The sequence below is a fragment of the Oncorhynchus mykiss genome, chromosome 6 (genome assembly GCF_057628025.1).
Source record: "Oncorhynchus mykiss isolate SJ-2025 chromosome 6, ASM5762802v1, whole genome shotgun sequence".
Classification (NCBI taxonomy): Eukaryota; Metazoa; Chordata; class Actinopteri; order Salmoniformes; family Salmonidae; genus Oncorhynchus; species Oncorhynchus mykiss.
The window spans coordinates 30,159,130-30,173,800 of NC_143027.1; the positions used below are offsets into that span (position 1 = coordinate 30,159,130).

A 14,671-nucleotide genomic window follows, 5' to 3' on the forward strand; every position below is an offset into this window, starting at 1 on the left:
CCGCTCTGCTTTTGTGGATGTGTCGTCCCATCTAGAGCAGGCCGCTGTGTGGAGAATAGAAAGAGATAGCGGAGGAGGAAGAGATTTAAAACTGCACAGCCCTCCCACACTGTTAGCCAGTGTTGCCTGCCTCTCAATCACTGTTAAATGTTGATGTAGAAGTGTTTACCTGGATGGGTCCCCTCCGTGTCCTCTGTATTCTAGTGGTGCGTCACTCACCTTTAACGGGTTAAGTGGGGGGGAGGGGAGGGGGAGCTCTCGACAGGTCGAGGACCTGAGCGTGGCAGGCGGCGTCACTAGGAGCCTCTCTCAAAGCCAGCCTTTGTTCAGTGGATGAGTGACGCAGTGGGAATATTAGCATGATTAGATGGAATGGCTGAGAGCCAGAGAGGACCACAGTTGCTGCTATTGGGGGGATTGCTATGGTTATGCAATGCTGGGGTAATCACTCGTGGATGACCATGGGCTGCCAGCGTCAGGCCTGCACTCTGCTCTGTGCTCTGCTCTCCCAAGGTTAGGCTTCAGGAGAATAGGGATTGGATCAGTGGAAACAATCTAAGGCAGTGAATACAGATCCTGGAGACTAACTGGAGGGTATGATAATACATGATAATGGTATGATAATACAGATCGGTGATTGCATTATATAGACAATTTAGTTACAATTCAGTTGGATTATTGACACATGAGGCCAGTGAGGACCTGGAATGAGGAACTGTGTTTTGACCAGAGCTCAGTGTTGTGTTTCTGTGTAGTCATCAGGTGTTGTTCTGAGGAACTGTGATTTGACCAGAGCTCAGTGTTGTGTTTCTGTGTAGTCATCAGGTGTTCTCCCCTAAGGGTCCAGCTAGATACAGTACACTCTGTCTCAGTCTCTGGCCACATTGTTAATAAATAACATGATATGCATAAGTCCACATAGTAATGACTGTTAAGCAGCATACATGCATAAGGGGCTCTGAGTAAATTATGCAATGCCCCCCACTTCCAGCGGGTGTAATCCCTCTTATGCTGAATGAGCCCCCTATGTGATCGAGCAACAGGTCTGGGAGAGAGGCTGGCTCTTGGCATGTGGTGCTGAGGTGTTTAGAGGTTTGGCTGTTCTCCACACTCTGGTCCTGTGTGGCGGTCAGGTGCGTGCCCCCGCCCGCTGGCTCTGGACTGGGGTATATAAGAACTGAGCCTAGGGTTGGGGGCCCTTCCTGGGTTCTGAGACGTGCAGGAAGACCACTGTTGGATGGAGTGGAGTTTATAATCTCCCTCAGAAAGGAGCTGTGGATCTGGGCGAACAACACCGCTCCATACTGGGCGAATACCCCCGGAGACTCCATCTTTCCTGTCATCAATTTCTGTCTATCTGGGTGTGAGCCAGTTGAGAATGACATTTTATGTCCTTAGTTGTGAAAATAGAGGGATTTCACTGCCTAAAGCGAAGAACTGTTTTTGAATACAGGTATTTTTGGTTAGGATTTTGAACTTTTGTTCTTTGCAGCCGCACTGTTGTAGCCTTGAGGCATGCGGAATGGTTTTGTTATTTGTGGATTCATTCCGTGGAATCTGCTTTGAGAAAGTTCCTATTTTTCTCTGTGTTTTAAGAGGTCTGTTTTTCAAGACCCACTGCTGGCTAACTTTACCCACTCTATGACCAACTACCACCTAGAATCTGTTGATTTTACATTTGAGTAATGTAGCAGACACTCTTATCCAGGGCGACTGACAGTAGTGAGTGCATACGTTTTCATACTTTTCCGTACTAGTCTCCCGTGGGAATTGAACCCACAACCCTGGTGTTGCAAGTGCCATGTGCTACCAACTGAGCCACACAGGACAAGATCATCAGTTGCTGTTAACTGTTCACCTATGTTACCATTATGTCTCTCCTTTCGTCCACAGGCACCACCGATGAGGACGCCAGCAGTGAATTGACGAGCCACACATAGAAGCCCCCCAGTCCCTCCCACCTCCAGCCCCCCTCCCCTCCCTCTGTCCCTCCCCCTCCTTCTGATCCCTCTCCCCCCACCCCAGACTCACCATGCTGATCAAGGAGTATCGGATCCCAATGCCAATGAGCGTGGACGAGTACCGCATCGCCCAGCTCTACATGATCCAGGTGTGTGGACTTGTACTAGACATGTTTTAATTGGACTTTATCAGAGGAAGGGCTTTGACACTAGCAGGAAGTCAGGCTGATCAGTCATTTCTAACAAATGGGGTTGAGCTCCAGAGCCATTGATTCTGGGCCAGTGCCGTAAGCACATTGTAAACCTCAGCAAAGTGAACAGAGAGGTAAGCCACATGGATGGGTTGTTAACAATCTGAGGCAGGCAGGAAAGGGATGGAGGAGGGATGGCGTGAAATTGTCTGGTTGGATCAGAGACCCATAGTTACGTGTCCCCCTGACCTCAGCCTTCTCTGTGCTGCCTCGCTCTCTCGCTGGTGTGAAGTTTCCGTGGCCATGGTAACCATGACATCAGCAGCGTGCCGGCAGTCAGGTTTTGTTCGAGAGAGAGTACGGCGTGAGAGAGAAGAAACAGTGGGGAGAATGGGGGGAAAACAGGGGATGAGGGGGAGAGAAGAGGGAAGAAACAGTGGGGAGAATGGGGGGAAAACAGGGGATGAGGGGGAGAGAAGAGGGAAGAAACAGTGGGGAGAATGGGTGGAAAACAGGGGATGAGAGGGAGAGAAGAGGGAAGAAACAGTGGGGAGAATGGGGGGAAAACAGGGGATGAGGGGGAGAGAAGAGGGAAGAAACAGTGGGGAGAATCGGGGGAAAACAGGGGATGAGAGGGAGAGAAGAGGGAAGAAACGGAGAGTAAAATATTTTGGGGAGAGTGTGGATACTGTCTTCATTAGTTTATGTTGCTAGGGCAACCCCAGGCAGCATGCTGGTCCCTGACTCATCCCCAGTGTAAGCATAGTGGCTCACGCCTGCCTGGGCCTCTCAGTACAATTTAAACTCTTCTCTGTACTGTATGAGTATTGTCACTCCAGCCGGCCAGACTCCTCCTGACTCCATGTTCCACACTGCCGTCTCTCATTTATCTTCATACCTAATCACGCTGCCTCCTTAATTGATAGTTAATTGTGAATTCATTATCGCGACTTAAATTTACAAAGATATCACAAATGCAGGGTGTAAGTGAAATTAAGTCGGCACTCTCTCTCGCTCTCTTCCTCCCGCGTTTAATCACAACCCATCATATTGCTCTTTCAGAAAAGGGAGAACCTTCTCAACAGGAAATATGTCTCCCTGATTTGATACCATATGACGTGTACCAGGATATAATGCTGCCCTCCAGTCAATACAGCCAGCCAGGTAGTTGTGAGGAAGCTGAACAGAAAGCAGAGCTGAGCGATTTAACCAGCATTTCTGTTATTTTTTGTTTTTTAAACAACTAATTGACTGATGTCGGTTAAATATTTGAATTCCAATATTTATTTTTCTCTTGTGAGCTCAATGTGCACGCTGGGCTGCAGTTTCTGTAGAGATAAATCCGATCATGCCCGAACTGTGCGATGTAGTAGGGAGCTGTAGTTTCCAACAGGCCAATGTTCTACATAGTTTAGCACAGAAAACGTGATCATTACCTACTCTGACCAAAATCCATAATCCATAATCCGCGGCTACATGTCCGGCCTATGTTTATTTTACGCCTGCTACATAAGAGGCAGAAGAATGCGCAATCAAGAGGGGATACGTAGAGAGCAGTTGCTTTGCAAGGTATTGGTATTCAGCAGTCAAAATAGTAGGCTTTATTTACTTTGAAGAACTACTAAAATAGTGATTTTTGTCAGACAGCATAGGCAGCAGCTCTATGGAGATGAGATGATGACTTGGAATGAAATAATAAAGTTATCAAATGCAACAAATACAATATTTGATCAAGGTAGGCCTTCAGTAACATGAATAACTGATGGTTAAGAAGTGATAACCAGTCATGGGCAGTCACTACCATCAGGGACTTTTTAAAATAGTTTTATTCTGTGTTGTTACAGCATTCAACCCACGTAATGCAAAGTGCATTTAATGTAAAAAAAATTATATAAAAAATACCGAAACTTACCTCAAAAAGCACAAATCACTCCGCACCAACAGATAGTTTAATGACAGACTGTCCTCTATACTTAGTCCTTCCTGAATAGCTTCAAAACCATGAGGAAAGACATTGAAATAGCAATGAATTACCCCTGCCTGCATCCCCTTCCTCTTCCCTTTGCTTTGTTTCAGTTTTGTTCCAGACCCTTTATGGTTGACACACAGATCCAACCAGAACATTAGGCCTATTCCCACTGGGCACTGACGTCTGTTCAACGTCAAGTTTTTACATTTGGTTGAACTGTCAACTAATGTGAATTCTACGTCAAATCAACTAAAAGATTCACCATGTCATTGGATTGAGGTAAAAGGTTGGGTGGAAAAAAAGACAATTCCCTTACGTTGATGATGTTTTGCAAGTCCAATCAGTCTTCCATGTTGATTCAACACCATCATATTGAACGTTTTAGTTGAAATGATGTAGAACCCATGTAGATTCAACCTGTTTCTGGTTAATGGGTTCCTTTTTTATATTTCAATTTTAGTCATTTAGCAGACACTCTTATCTAGAGCAACTTACAGGAGCAATTAGGGTTAGGTGCCTTACTCAAGGGCACAACGACAGATTTTTCACCTATTCGGCTTCGAACCAGAGACCTTTCGGTTACTGGCCCAGCGCTCTTAACCGTTAGGCTACCTGCCAGATTTTTTATCTTCCTGATGGTTTCTTGTGAGATGCAGAGCACCAAGAGCCAACCTCTAGCAGGAGAGCAGGATTGATACTGGCCAGTGGCACACAGGCTCACAGGCCACAGGCACCTGTCAGCAGGCTAATGAAGTGCCTTGCATGTGTGTGTGGGTGTATACACACTACAGTATGTCCGTTTGTGTAAGCGTCTGGCTGTGGGCGTGTGTGTGTGCAGCTGTGCGTACATTGGCCTATACTGTATGCTTTGCGGAGTGTTTTTGAGCTTCTCTGTGTGTGTGTGTGTGTACACTGAGTGTACACACAGTGTACAAAACATTATGAACACCTTCCTAATATTGAGTTGCATTCCACGGGGATGTTGACTCCAATGCTTACCTCAGTTGGCTGGATGTCCTTTGGGTGGTGGGCCAGTCTTGATACCCATGGAAACCCTGTTCAAAGGCACCTCAATCTTTTGTCTTGCCCAGTCAACCTCTGAATGGCACACATACTGTGGGGAGAACAAGTATTTGATACACTGCCGATTTTGCAGGTTTTCCTACTTACAAAGCATGTAGAGGTCTGTAATTGTTATCATAGGTACACTTCAACTGTGGGAGACGGAATCTAAAACAAAAATCCAGAAAATCACGTATGATTTTTAAGTAATTAATTTGCATTTTATTGCATGACATAAGTATTTGATCACCAACCAACCGGTAAGAATTCCGTCTCTCACAGACCTGTTAGTTTTTCTTTAAGAAGCCCTCCTGTTCTCCACTCATTACCTGTATTAACTGCACCTGTTTGAACTCTTTACCTGTATAAAAGACACCTGTCCACACACTCAATCAAATAGACTCCAACCTCTCCACATTGGCCAAGACCAGAGAGCTGTGTAAGGACATCAGGGATAAAATTGTAGACCTGCACAAGGCTGGGAGGACAATAGGCAAGCAGCTTGGTGAGAAGGCAACAACTATTGGCGCAATTATTAGAAAATGGAAGAAGTTCAAGATGACGGTCAATCACCCTCGGTTTGGGGCTCCATGCAAAATCTCACCTTGTGGGGCATCAATAATCATGAGGAAGGTGAGGGATCAGCCCAGAACTATACGGCAGGACCTGGTCAATGACCTGAAGAGAGCTGGGACCACAGTCTCAAAGAAAACCATTAGTAACACACTACGCCGTCATGGATTAAAATCCTGCAGTGCACGCAAGGTCCCCCTGCTCAAGCCAGCGCATGTCCAGGCCCGTCTGAAGTTTGCCAATGACCATCTGGATGATCCAGAGGAGGAATGAGAGAAGGTCATGTGGTCTGATGAGACAAAAATAGAGCTTTTTAGTCTAAACTCCACTCGTCATGTTTGGAGGAAGAAGAAGGATGAGTACAACCCCAAGAACACCATCCCAACCGTGAAGCATGGAGGTGGAAACATAATTCTTTGGGGACAGGACGACTGTATCGTATTGAGGGAGGATGGATGGGACCATGTATCGCGAGATCTTGGCCAACAACCTCCTTCCCTCAGTAAGAGCATTGAAGATGGGTCGTGGCTGGGTCTTCCAGCATGACAACGACCCGAAACACACAGCCAGGGCAACTAAGGAGTGGCTCCGTAAGAAGCATCTCAAGGTCCTGGAGTGACCTAGCCAGTCTCCAGACCTGAACCCAATAGAAAATTTAGTTGCAATCCGTATTGCCCAGCGACAGCCCCGAAACCTGAAGGATCTGGAGAAGGTCTGTATGGAGGAGTGGGCCAAAATCCCCGCTGCAGTGTGTGCAACCCTGGTCAAGAACTACAGGAAACGTATGATCTCTGTAATTGCAAACAAAGGTTTCTGTACCAAATATTAAGTTCTGCTTTTCTGATGTATCAAATACTTATGTCATGCAATAAAATGCAAATGAATTACTTAAAAATCATACAATGTGATTTTCTGGATTTTTGTTTTAGATTCCGTCTCTCACAGTTGAAGTGTACCTATGATAAAAATTTACAGACCTCTACATGCTTTGTAAGTAGGAAAACCTGCAAAATCGGCAGTGTATCAAATACTTGTTCTCCCCACTGTACATAATCCATGTCTAAATTGTCTCCAAAGCTTAAAATGAATCTATCTCCTCCCCTTCATCTACACTGATTTGAAGTGGATTTAATAAGTGACATCAATAAAGGATCATAGCTTTCACCTGGATTCACCTGGTTAGTCTATGTCATGGAAAGAGCAGTTATTAAGTCAGTGTCTGTGGTGCTGTGTCTGTGGTGCGGTGTCTGTGGAGCTGTGTCTGGCTGTTGAGAGCAGGGTGGGTGGCTAATGAACGACCTGTCAGAGGTAATGAGGGCTTGAGGGCTGGACACCTCACTCACCATCTCATCTCCCCACCATACCACTGATTTACTGCCTTCGCTCCTTCACTACCCTGCTCTCCTTCACTACCCTGCTCTCCTTCACTACCCTGCTCTCCTTCACTATCCTGCTCTCCTTCACTATCCTGCTCTCCTTCACTATCCTGCGCTCCTTCACTATCCTGCGCTCCTTCACTATCCTGCTCTCCTTCACTATCCTGCTCTCCTTCACTATCCTGCTCTCCTTCTCCATGCCGGTAATGCTGTCTGTAATTAGTCAAATACATGTATCAGAGTTTCAAAGTGGAGAATAGAAGTGGCTCAGGCATTATATTTACATGTTGACTCTATTATTAACTCAGACTCTCTGGAAATGTTGTACTGTAGTCCTTGCCCTTTGCTCCTCAACTTTTCAGCGTCCTCAGCACTTGGACTCTGTTACCTAGTGTACCTTTAGCACTCCTGTTTCCCTCATGTTTACATCATGAAGCCTCTCCCTGGTGGATCTCACTGCGTTATGTTTGAAAAGTAAAGTCATCCAACCATTTAGTCCCCTATGACATCTCCTTTCAGCCCCCCACTCTCCCCCCTTTCTGTGGTGTACCTGGAATGTAAATATGGGAAAGGTATTTTTCACTGAGCTGGCTGGCCAACTCTGCTGACTAAGCAGTGTAGGTCATACCTGGATGCAATGGTTATTGTCCACACATGAGTCATGTCGTGGTGTGTTTACAACTGTCAGCTGTCAGGAACTTTACCAGCAGGGTAGAGTTTGTTCAAGCATTAGTTTTATGGCAGAAAACCTTTTGTGTGTCGCCTATGTAACAAGTGAAATAACAGACCTGGTGCTTTCTAGACCTACTAGAAACAGCCTTGAGTCTAATGAAATCCGGTACTCAAGCAACATCATGTCTTGGTGATTCACCGATTCTGTTGAAGCTAAATGACCACATCATCTGTGTTTTTTAGATTCATAAAAACAACATTTGTAGCAGTTGAATTGTTTTGGGTTTAGGGGGATGCCACACTTGACTCGTTGTTGTCTTTCCAGCAGTGTGCTTCTCCTGACCTCCCTCGTTTAACCTGATTTCAGTCCTCATTTGACCTTTTGACCTATGCTTCCTCACCTAACCCCTCACTGAAAATCTATTCTGATCTGAACAGAAAAAGAGCCGGGATGAGACCTGTGGCGAGGGCAGCGGAGTAGAGATCCTGGAGAACAAGCCGTACGATGACGGCCCAGGGGGAATCGGCCAGTACACCCACAAGGTTTACCACATCGGCATGCACATCCCCAGCTGGTTCCGCTCCATCCTGCCCAAGGCAGCGCTCCGGGTGGAGGAGGAGTCCTGGAACGCCTACCCCTACACCCGCACAAGGTGTGAGACTACTGCCACCTACAGGAGTACCACCCTTACACCCCCACGCACACAGGCATACCACCCTTACACCCCACACAGATAAGTACTACCCTTGTACCCCTATACAGTCAGGGAGCCTCCCCACTTCCACAGGAAAAGCTTAACATGTTGAGACGGCAACCCCTTCAGTACAATATGATGAGACGGTTTCCCTTAAGCGTATACTCAACGTCAAACCTTATCCATAATGGAGTGATTGTTTATCCAATCTGTCCCTTCAGGAAAATACTGTTACTAAGAGCCAAATAAAGAGCCAAGCAAATCTTCCAGAGCAGTTGTCAGAACACTGCTGAGCGTGCCAACCAAGACATGGACAGTCTTCAGGTCAGCAGCTCTGCTAGCCAGCCTGTCAATAAGAGTTGATGACCCCCCCCCCCCCCCCCCCCCCAGTCTTAGTGTCTGTCTGTCTGGGGCCTGGGCAGAGCCGCAGGTGTGAGGCTGCTGAAATGAGAAGCTCCCCTTGAAAACACTGTCAAGGTATTGATAGACTGGAGCCATCTGCTGACACATTTATCAAAGCAGTGACAGCTCTGCTGCAGACGACTGAGAGATGGGCAGGGCTAGCACCTCTACACCTCGCCTGGAGACAGAAACACAGAGAGAGAGTGCGGGTGAGAAAGATTGAGAGTGACAGACAGAGACAAAGACCAGCAGTAGCTAACTCTTGCCATGTAGGCATATTTTGGGCCTGCCCATCATTTAACAAAGAACCCACTCAATAACAGAGACATCAAGATGTTTCCACCAGTCATTTCCCTGTGAGTATATAGTGTGTCCAGGTCAACATATTGTGGTTATTTATTACTGTGACCTCTAAGCTTGCTGTCCTTTCTCCTCCAGGTACACATGTCCCTTTGTTGAGAAGTTCTCCATTGACATTGAGACGTACTACAAGCCAGACACAGGGAACCAGCCAGACGTCTTCAACATGTCCCCAGTCGAGAAGAGGCTAAGGACTCTGGGTAAGAACCTGTGGTGCCAGTCTGGGACAAATAGTGGGAGATTAGAAGGACACTATAGCCTCAGACCATAGTGTCCAAATTGACAGCAATGTTAGATGATGAAGATTTTTCCTCACAATGGACAGCTTGCAAAATGACAGACCTATGTAATTGGTCTTGTTTTAAATAGTCATGATTATTATTGAGGGCTTCCTGACGCATGACCCCCACAAGGGTTAGAGGGAAGCTCCTGGGCTCATGCAGCAGCTAGTAGAGTAGAGGCCCACTGGTGGCCGTTTGCTACCACTGCAGCTGTTTTCCTGTTGTTGTTGGCGGCAACAGAGAGGCTGTCACGCTGCTCAGATGCTCATGGTTTGAGGGCATGCAGTGACCCAATTTACACAATTCATTGCCAGTGTTCCTGAGATGTCATGAATTACATTTTTACCCTGGTTGATCGTCAGTTGTGGACCGAAAAGATAAAATGTTTGTCCTAGAAATACCAAATCCAGTGTGTACTATTAAGTGTCCTAGATTTTAATTAACGTGTCAAAATAACTTGGATGTTAAACAATTTTGTTTCGACCAACAGCCATAAACGACTGGCTATGTTATGTAGGAAAATGTGGACACCCCAACAACCCACCTGCTCATATGTACATGTTATTTTTAGCACTTGTTCACATCAGACTCTCTTGCAGACCCCATCGACATTGTCAAAGATCCCATCCCCCCACATGAGTACATGCAAGAGGAGGACCCTCGGATCTACAGGTCAGACAAGACCAAGAGAGGCCCGCTGCAGGAGGACTGGATCGAGGAGTACAACAACAACCCGGGGAAGACGCCCATCATGTGTGCTTACAAACTGTGCAAGGTGGAGTTCCGCTACTGGGGCATGCAGTCCAAGATCGAGCGCTTCATCCATGATGTAGGTGCGTATGAGATGCGATTAGGCGTTGAAAGAGTACTATGAACAATACCTTAATATATCCCTTCCCTGGTGCTGGCTATATGACTGCTTGGTCCAAGAGAAGTAGTGTTTCCATACTACAGGCATGCTGCTGCTGACTAGTTTAGCTAGCAAGCTTCAGCTGAAATAGTGTCAATATCTTGGAGGGGGTTGCCAGGTGGGATGCACTGATGTTTTCCAGTGCTGTCTGTCTAAAACAATCTCCCCTCCCCTTCCTCAGGGCTGAGGAAGGTGATGGTGCGGGCCCACCGGCAGGCCTGGTGCTGGCAGGACGAGTGGTACGGCCTGACCATTGAGGACATCAGACAGCTGGAGCTTGAGACCCAGCTGGCCCTGGCCCAGAAGATGGCCCAGTTCAGCCAGGCAGAGGAGGCCACCGAGGCCAATGGTGCTGCTTCATCCCCAGACAAGAACCAGGAGGCCAAAGATACCATTAGCTCCTTAGAAACTGAGGTGGTCAGTGCAGGGGGCGGGGGAGACACTCTCCAAACAAAACGAGCAGGGCTCACCAAGCAGTGGTCCACCTCCTCCAGATCCTCCCGCTCATCCAAGAGAGGAGGTGAGATGTTTGAGCCCAATCATCTGTATCCGTGTGGAGATATTGGACTGTTTAACAAGCAGGTGGTGTACAGACATCATGTGCTATTGAGTATGTATCTAGGTGCTGTATCTACACAACTACTGTCCCTGCTTTATCCAGATTTTGTGTACCTGCCTGTTCAATATACAGTCTAAGGACAAACCCCTGTCCTACAGACAGTACAGCCCCCATCCCCACCTTTAAGCACCAGTCAGAATCCTGCCTGCCACATGGAACCTCTCTCTCTGCCAGTCAGCCTCATTTCACCCCTTATTACCTAGGGCCGGGAATTGCCAGGGACCTCACGATGCGATATTATCACGATACTTCGGTGCCGGCACGATATATATTGCTATTTGGTACTGTGATTTTATTGCGACTCAATGTTCCAAACACATTGTTCACTATGTGTCTGCTGCAGAAGTACAAGAGAGAGCCATGAGAAAACAAGTTTTGGTGCAGGTACAGCCAGCTAGCGCAAAAATAATATTGCGTTTTTGTCAATAAGTTACGATATATCGTCAAAGATAATTTCCCGATATGTAACTGTATAGACATTTTTCCCCCATTACTACTATTATCCCCCTCTACTGCACACTCCTGGGCTATTTATAGCAGCAGTATTGACATCACAGGCTAGAGGAGGCTGACTCGCTTCACACTGACCCTCCGCTCCACCTCTGCTGCTCCCCTCTCTGGGCTGACAGGCACAGCTGCGCTCCCTAGCCCATGAGCATCCACCATGGGCCAGCCAGGCTTTCAAAGAGATATTTCTGTGTGCTAATTGACTGTCAGTGTGTCTGTGTTATGTTGGACTCCACTCTTCACGCCCCCTCCTGACCACTGAGCAATTGATCTGTGATTAAGTCAAGTATAACAGAGAGTGTGTGTGTGTGTGTGTGTGTGTGTGTGTGTGTGTGTGTGTGTGTGTGTGTGTGTGTGTGTGTGTGTGTGTGTGTGTGTGTGTGTGTGTGTGTGTGTGTGTGTGTGTGTGTGTGTGTGTGTGCGCGTCAGTGGGAATATGATGCAGTTGGGTCTTAAAATAACAACGGTGGGCCTCCTGGTTGGCGCAGCGGTCTAGGGCACTGCATCGCAGCGCTAGCTGTGCCACCAGAGACTCTGGGATTGCGCACAGGCTCTGTCGCAGCCGGCCGCGACCGGGAGGTCCATTGGCTTAGCGTCGTCCGGGTTAGGGAGGGTTTGGCCGGTAGGGATATCCTTGTCTCATCGCGCACAAGCGACTCCTGTGGCGGGCCGGGCGCAGTGCACGCTAACCAAGGTCGTCAGGTGCACGCACGGTGTTCCCTCCAACACATTGGTGCGGCTGGCTTCCGGGTTGGATGCGCGCTGTGTTAAGAAGCAGTGCGGCTTGGTTGGGTTGTGTTTCGGAGGATGCATGGCTTTCGACCTTCGTCTCTCCCGAGCCCGTACGGGAGTTGTAGCGATGAGACAAGATAGTAACTACTAACAATTGGATACCACGAAAAGGGGGTAAAATTGAAAGAAAATAAAAAATAACAGCGGTACGGTTTGTTCCCCTCTGTTTCAGCGAGCCCATCACGCCACAGCCTCTCTGAATGGAGGATGCAGAGCATAGCACGAGACTCCGAGGACAGCTCAGAAGAGGAGTTCTTTGATGCTCACGGTAAAACCACCATTTTGATATAGACTTTTTAGAGTCCTAGAGTAGGTTACAGTAGACAACACTATTAGTGTGTTCCATTCCCATAACCCTACTGTTGCTTCCTCCTTTGACTCTGCATGCGTCTCTTCAACACAGATCAGTTCTTAAGCTACCCAGATACCCAGCATGCTTTTGGCCTGCGGTTGAAATAGGTGGGTGCAGCTCGACACTTCGGTTCATCTGCTGGGTGAGCCCAGGAGAGGACTCACCCCGGGTTTTTGGCTTGTCCTGAAGAAGTGCTGAAATCATCACCCTCTATCTTCACCTGTTTCCCATTGACAAAACTATCTCACCCTGCCGTCCTAGACACACAACACACACCTTTACGCCCTACCTATTGCATTTATCAGACCGTTCGTAAAGACTAAGTCTGTAAAGCTCATCACATCCACCACACATTGCCTATTGAGAGTCAATCATCCCATCATGTCAATCCACAAAATGATGTTCTATTACCTGTAGGTGAATGGGTGGAAACATGATTAACTTAGATTTGTGTATATGACATAATAAAGTAGGAAGTAATGGAATAAGAATAATAAAGCAATGCATGTTTCCTAAGCATCAGTATCATTTAAATAAATAGATACAATGTGGATTAAATATGTGGATTAAATCTGTATCAACTGTTGAAACTGTTCATGAGATGTCATGAAGTAACTGCATTGTAAATGTGCATTTAGCTGCATGTTCAAATATATATAGCTGTATGCTTTTGGTGTTTGTGCCATTATTTATGTTCACAATGAGATGGTAGCTGTTTCTGGTGAATATAAATTGTTGTTTCATCCCTGGATTCATCTGTTTTCCCACTAACCATCATACAGTGTGGTATGTATATACCATTATGCTCACCCCAGTATGTGGCTATCGGGGGTCTTCAACTTTTCATTGGACACCTGATTGGTTCATTTTAAATCAATTAAAATGTGGAAACTAAATGCTGAAACATAATGAAATAGTACTTCACTGTAACAATTTTATTATACAAGCAACCCTACTCAGTCTCTTCATGAGTTAATCCCTTAATAATGAACTCTGAAAACATTGCCATAATGAGCAAGGATTTCTAGAGCAACAGTTTGGTGGGGTTTGTAATGTAATAGGACAGTAAGTACAGACATTGGTTCCATGGAATCTTTTCCTCATTACATTTTCATTGTGGGCAGTACAGTAGCATATCATAAGAGCTGAGAACACCCATGCCTTGTCTCTGTATGAGCCGTTCATTAAGATTACCATGATCAGATGGTAATATAATTTATAGAGATTACAAGGATGACAAAAGCATACATGCAGGCATATGTAATATGCATGTAATTAAATTAACAGAATCAAGTCTGTTAGTAGGCATATAGCTCCAACATTCTGTCAATGAAGTGCGACAGTACTTACACTGTATCCATTCATGACCATTGCATGTCAGACCATGGAATGATTAAACCAATGTGACACATGAATGCTACTGCTCTGTAGCATCATTTGAATAAATTCACGCTGAAAAGTGTTTGAGCGTACTCCGATAAATGCTCCCGCTCACATAGCTGCTTTTATACTGCTCAACTTCTTTACCTGGACTGAGCTTCTCCCTGATCTGTGCAACTGAGGACCAGCAAAACATTGTTTTGGAGGTTTGAGTGGTGACCTTTTGATAAAGCAGAAGTGCATAGGCTACAGGTTGTGTAATGTGATTTCACTGAAAGATCCCAGTGGCTTGGTGATTTGATTGAGGAGGCTATGCTATTCCAAAACCACTATGGTTTCTAAAGGAACACATACAATTCAGGGTAGTAATTACTTTATCAGTATTATTATTTATCTACAATGATTGGCCACATGGCCAGATAATATCCTATGGTAGAGATCAGGGTGTACTGTGTGTTTGTATCTATCTGTACTCAGCCAGTACACAGAAGCCCCTTTCACATTTATGAACATACAGTGCCTTGCGAAAGTATTCGGCTCCCTTGAACTTTGCGACCTTTTTCCACATT

General features: G+C 46.3%; 1 protein-coding gene across 13 annotated transcripts in view; it reads left to right on the top strand.

The window, feature by feature from the left end:
• LOC110525702 (membrane-associated phosphatidylinositol transfer protein 2) overlaps nucleotides 1-14,671 on the top strand; it is an 85,664-nt gene that overhangs the window by 46,778 nt on the left and 24,215 nt on the right. For 10 of the 13 annotated variants that reach the window (XM_036979803.2, XM_036979807.2, XM_036979805.2 and 7 more), the window contains exons 2-7: nucleotides 1,894-2,110; nucleotides 8,243-8,457; nucleotides 9,340-9,461; nucleotides 10,142-10,375; nucleotides 10,634-10,972; nucleotides 12,543-12,638. In XM_036979803.2, the coding sequence (XP_036835698.1) occupies nucleotides 2,033-2,110; nucleotides 8,243-8,457; nucleotides 9,340-9,461; nucleotides 10,142-10,375; nucleotides 10,634-10,972; nucleotides 12,543-12,638 (1,084 nt within the window). In that variant the 5' untranslated portion in view covers nucleotides 1,894-2,032. Of the gene's footprint in view, nucleotides 1-1,893; nucleotides 2,111-8,242; nucleotides 8,458-9,072; nucleotides 9,258-9,339; nucleotides 9,462-10,141; nucleotides 10,376-10,633; nucleotides 10,973-12,542; nucleotides 12,639-14,671 lie in introns of those variants that run through there. The other 3 variants (XM_036979806.2, XM_090237550.1, XM_090237552.1) reach the window with 2 other exon arrangements.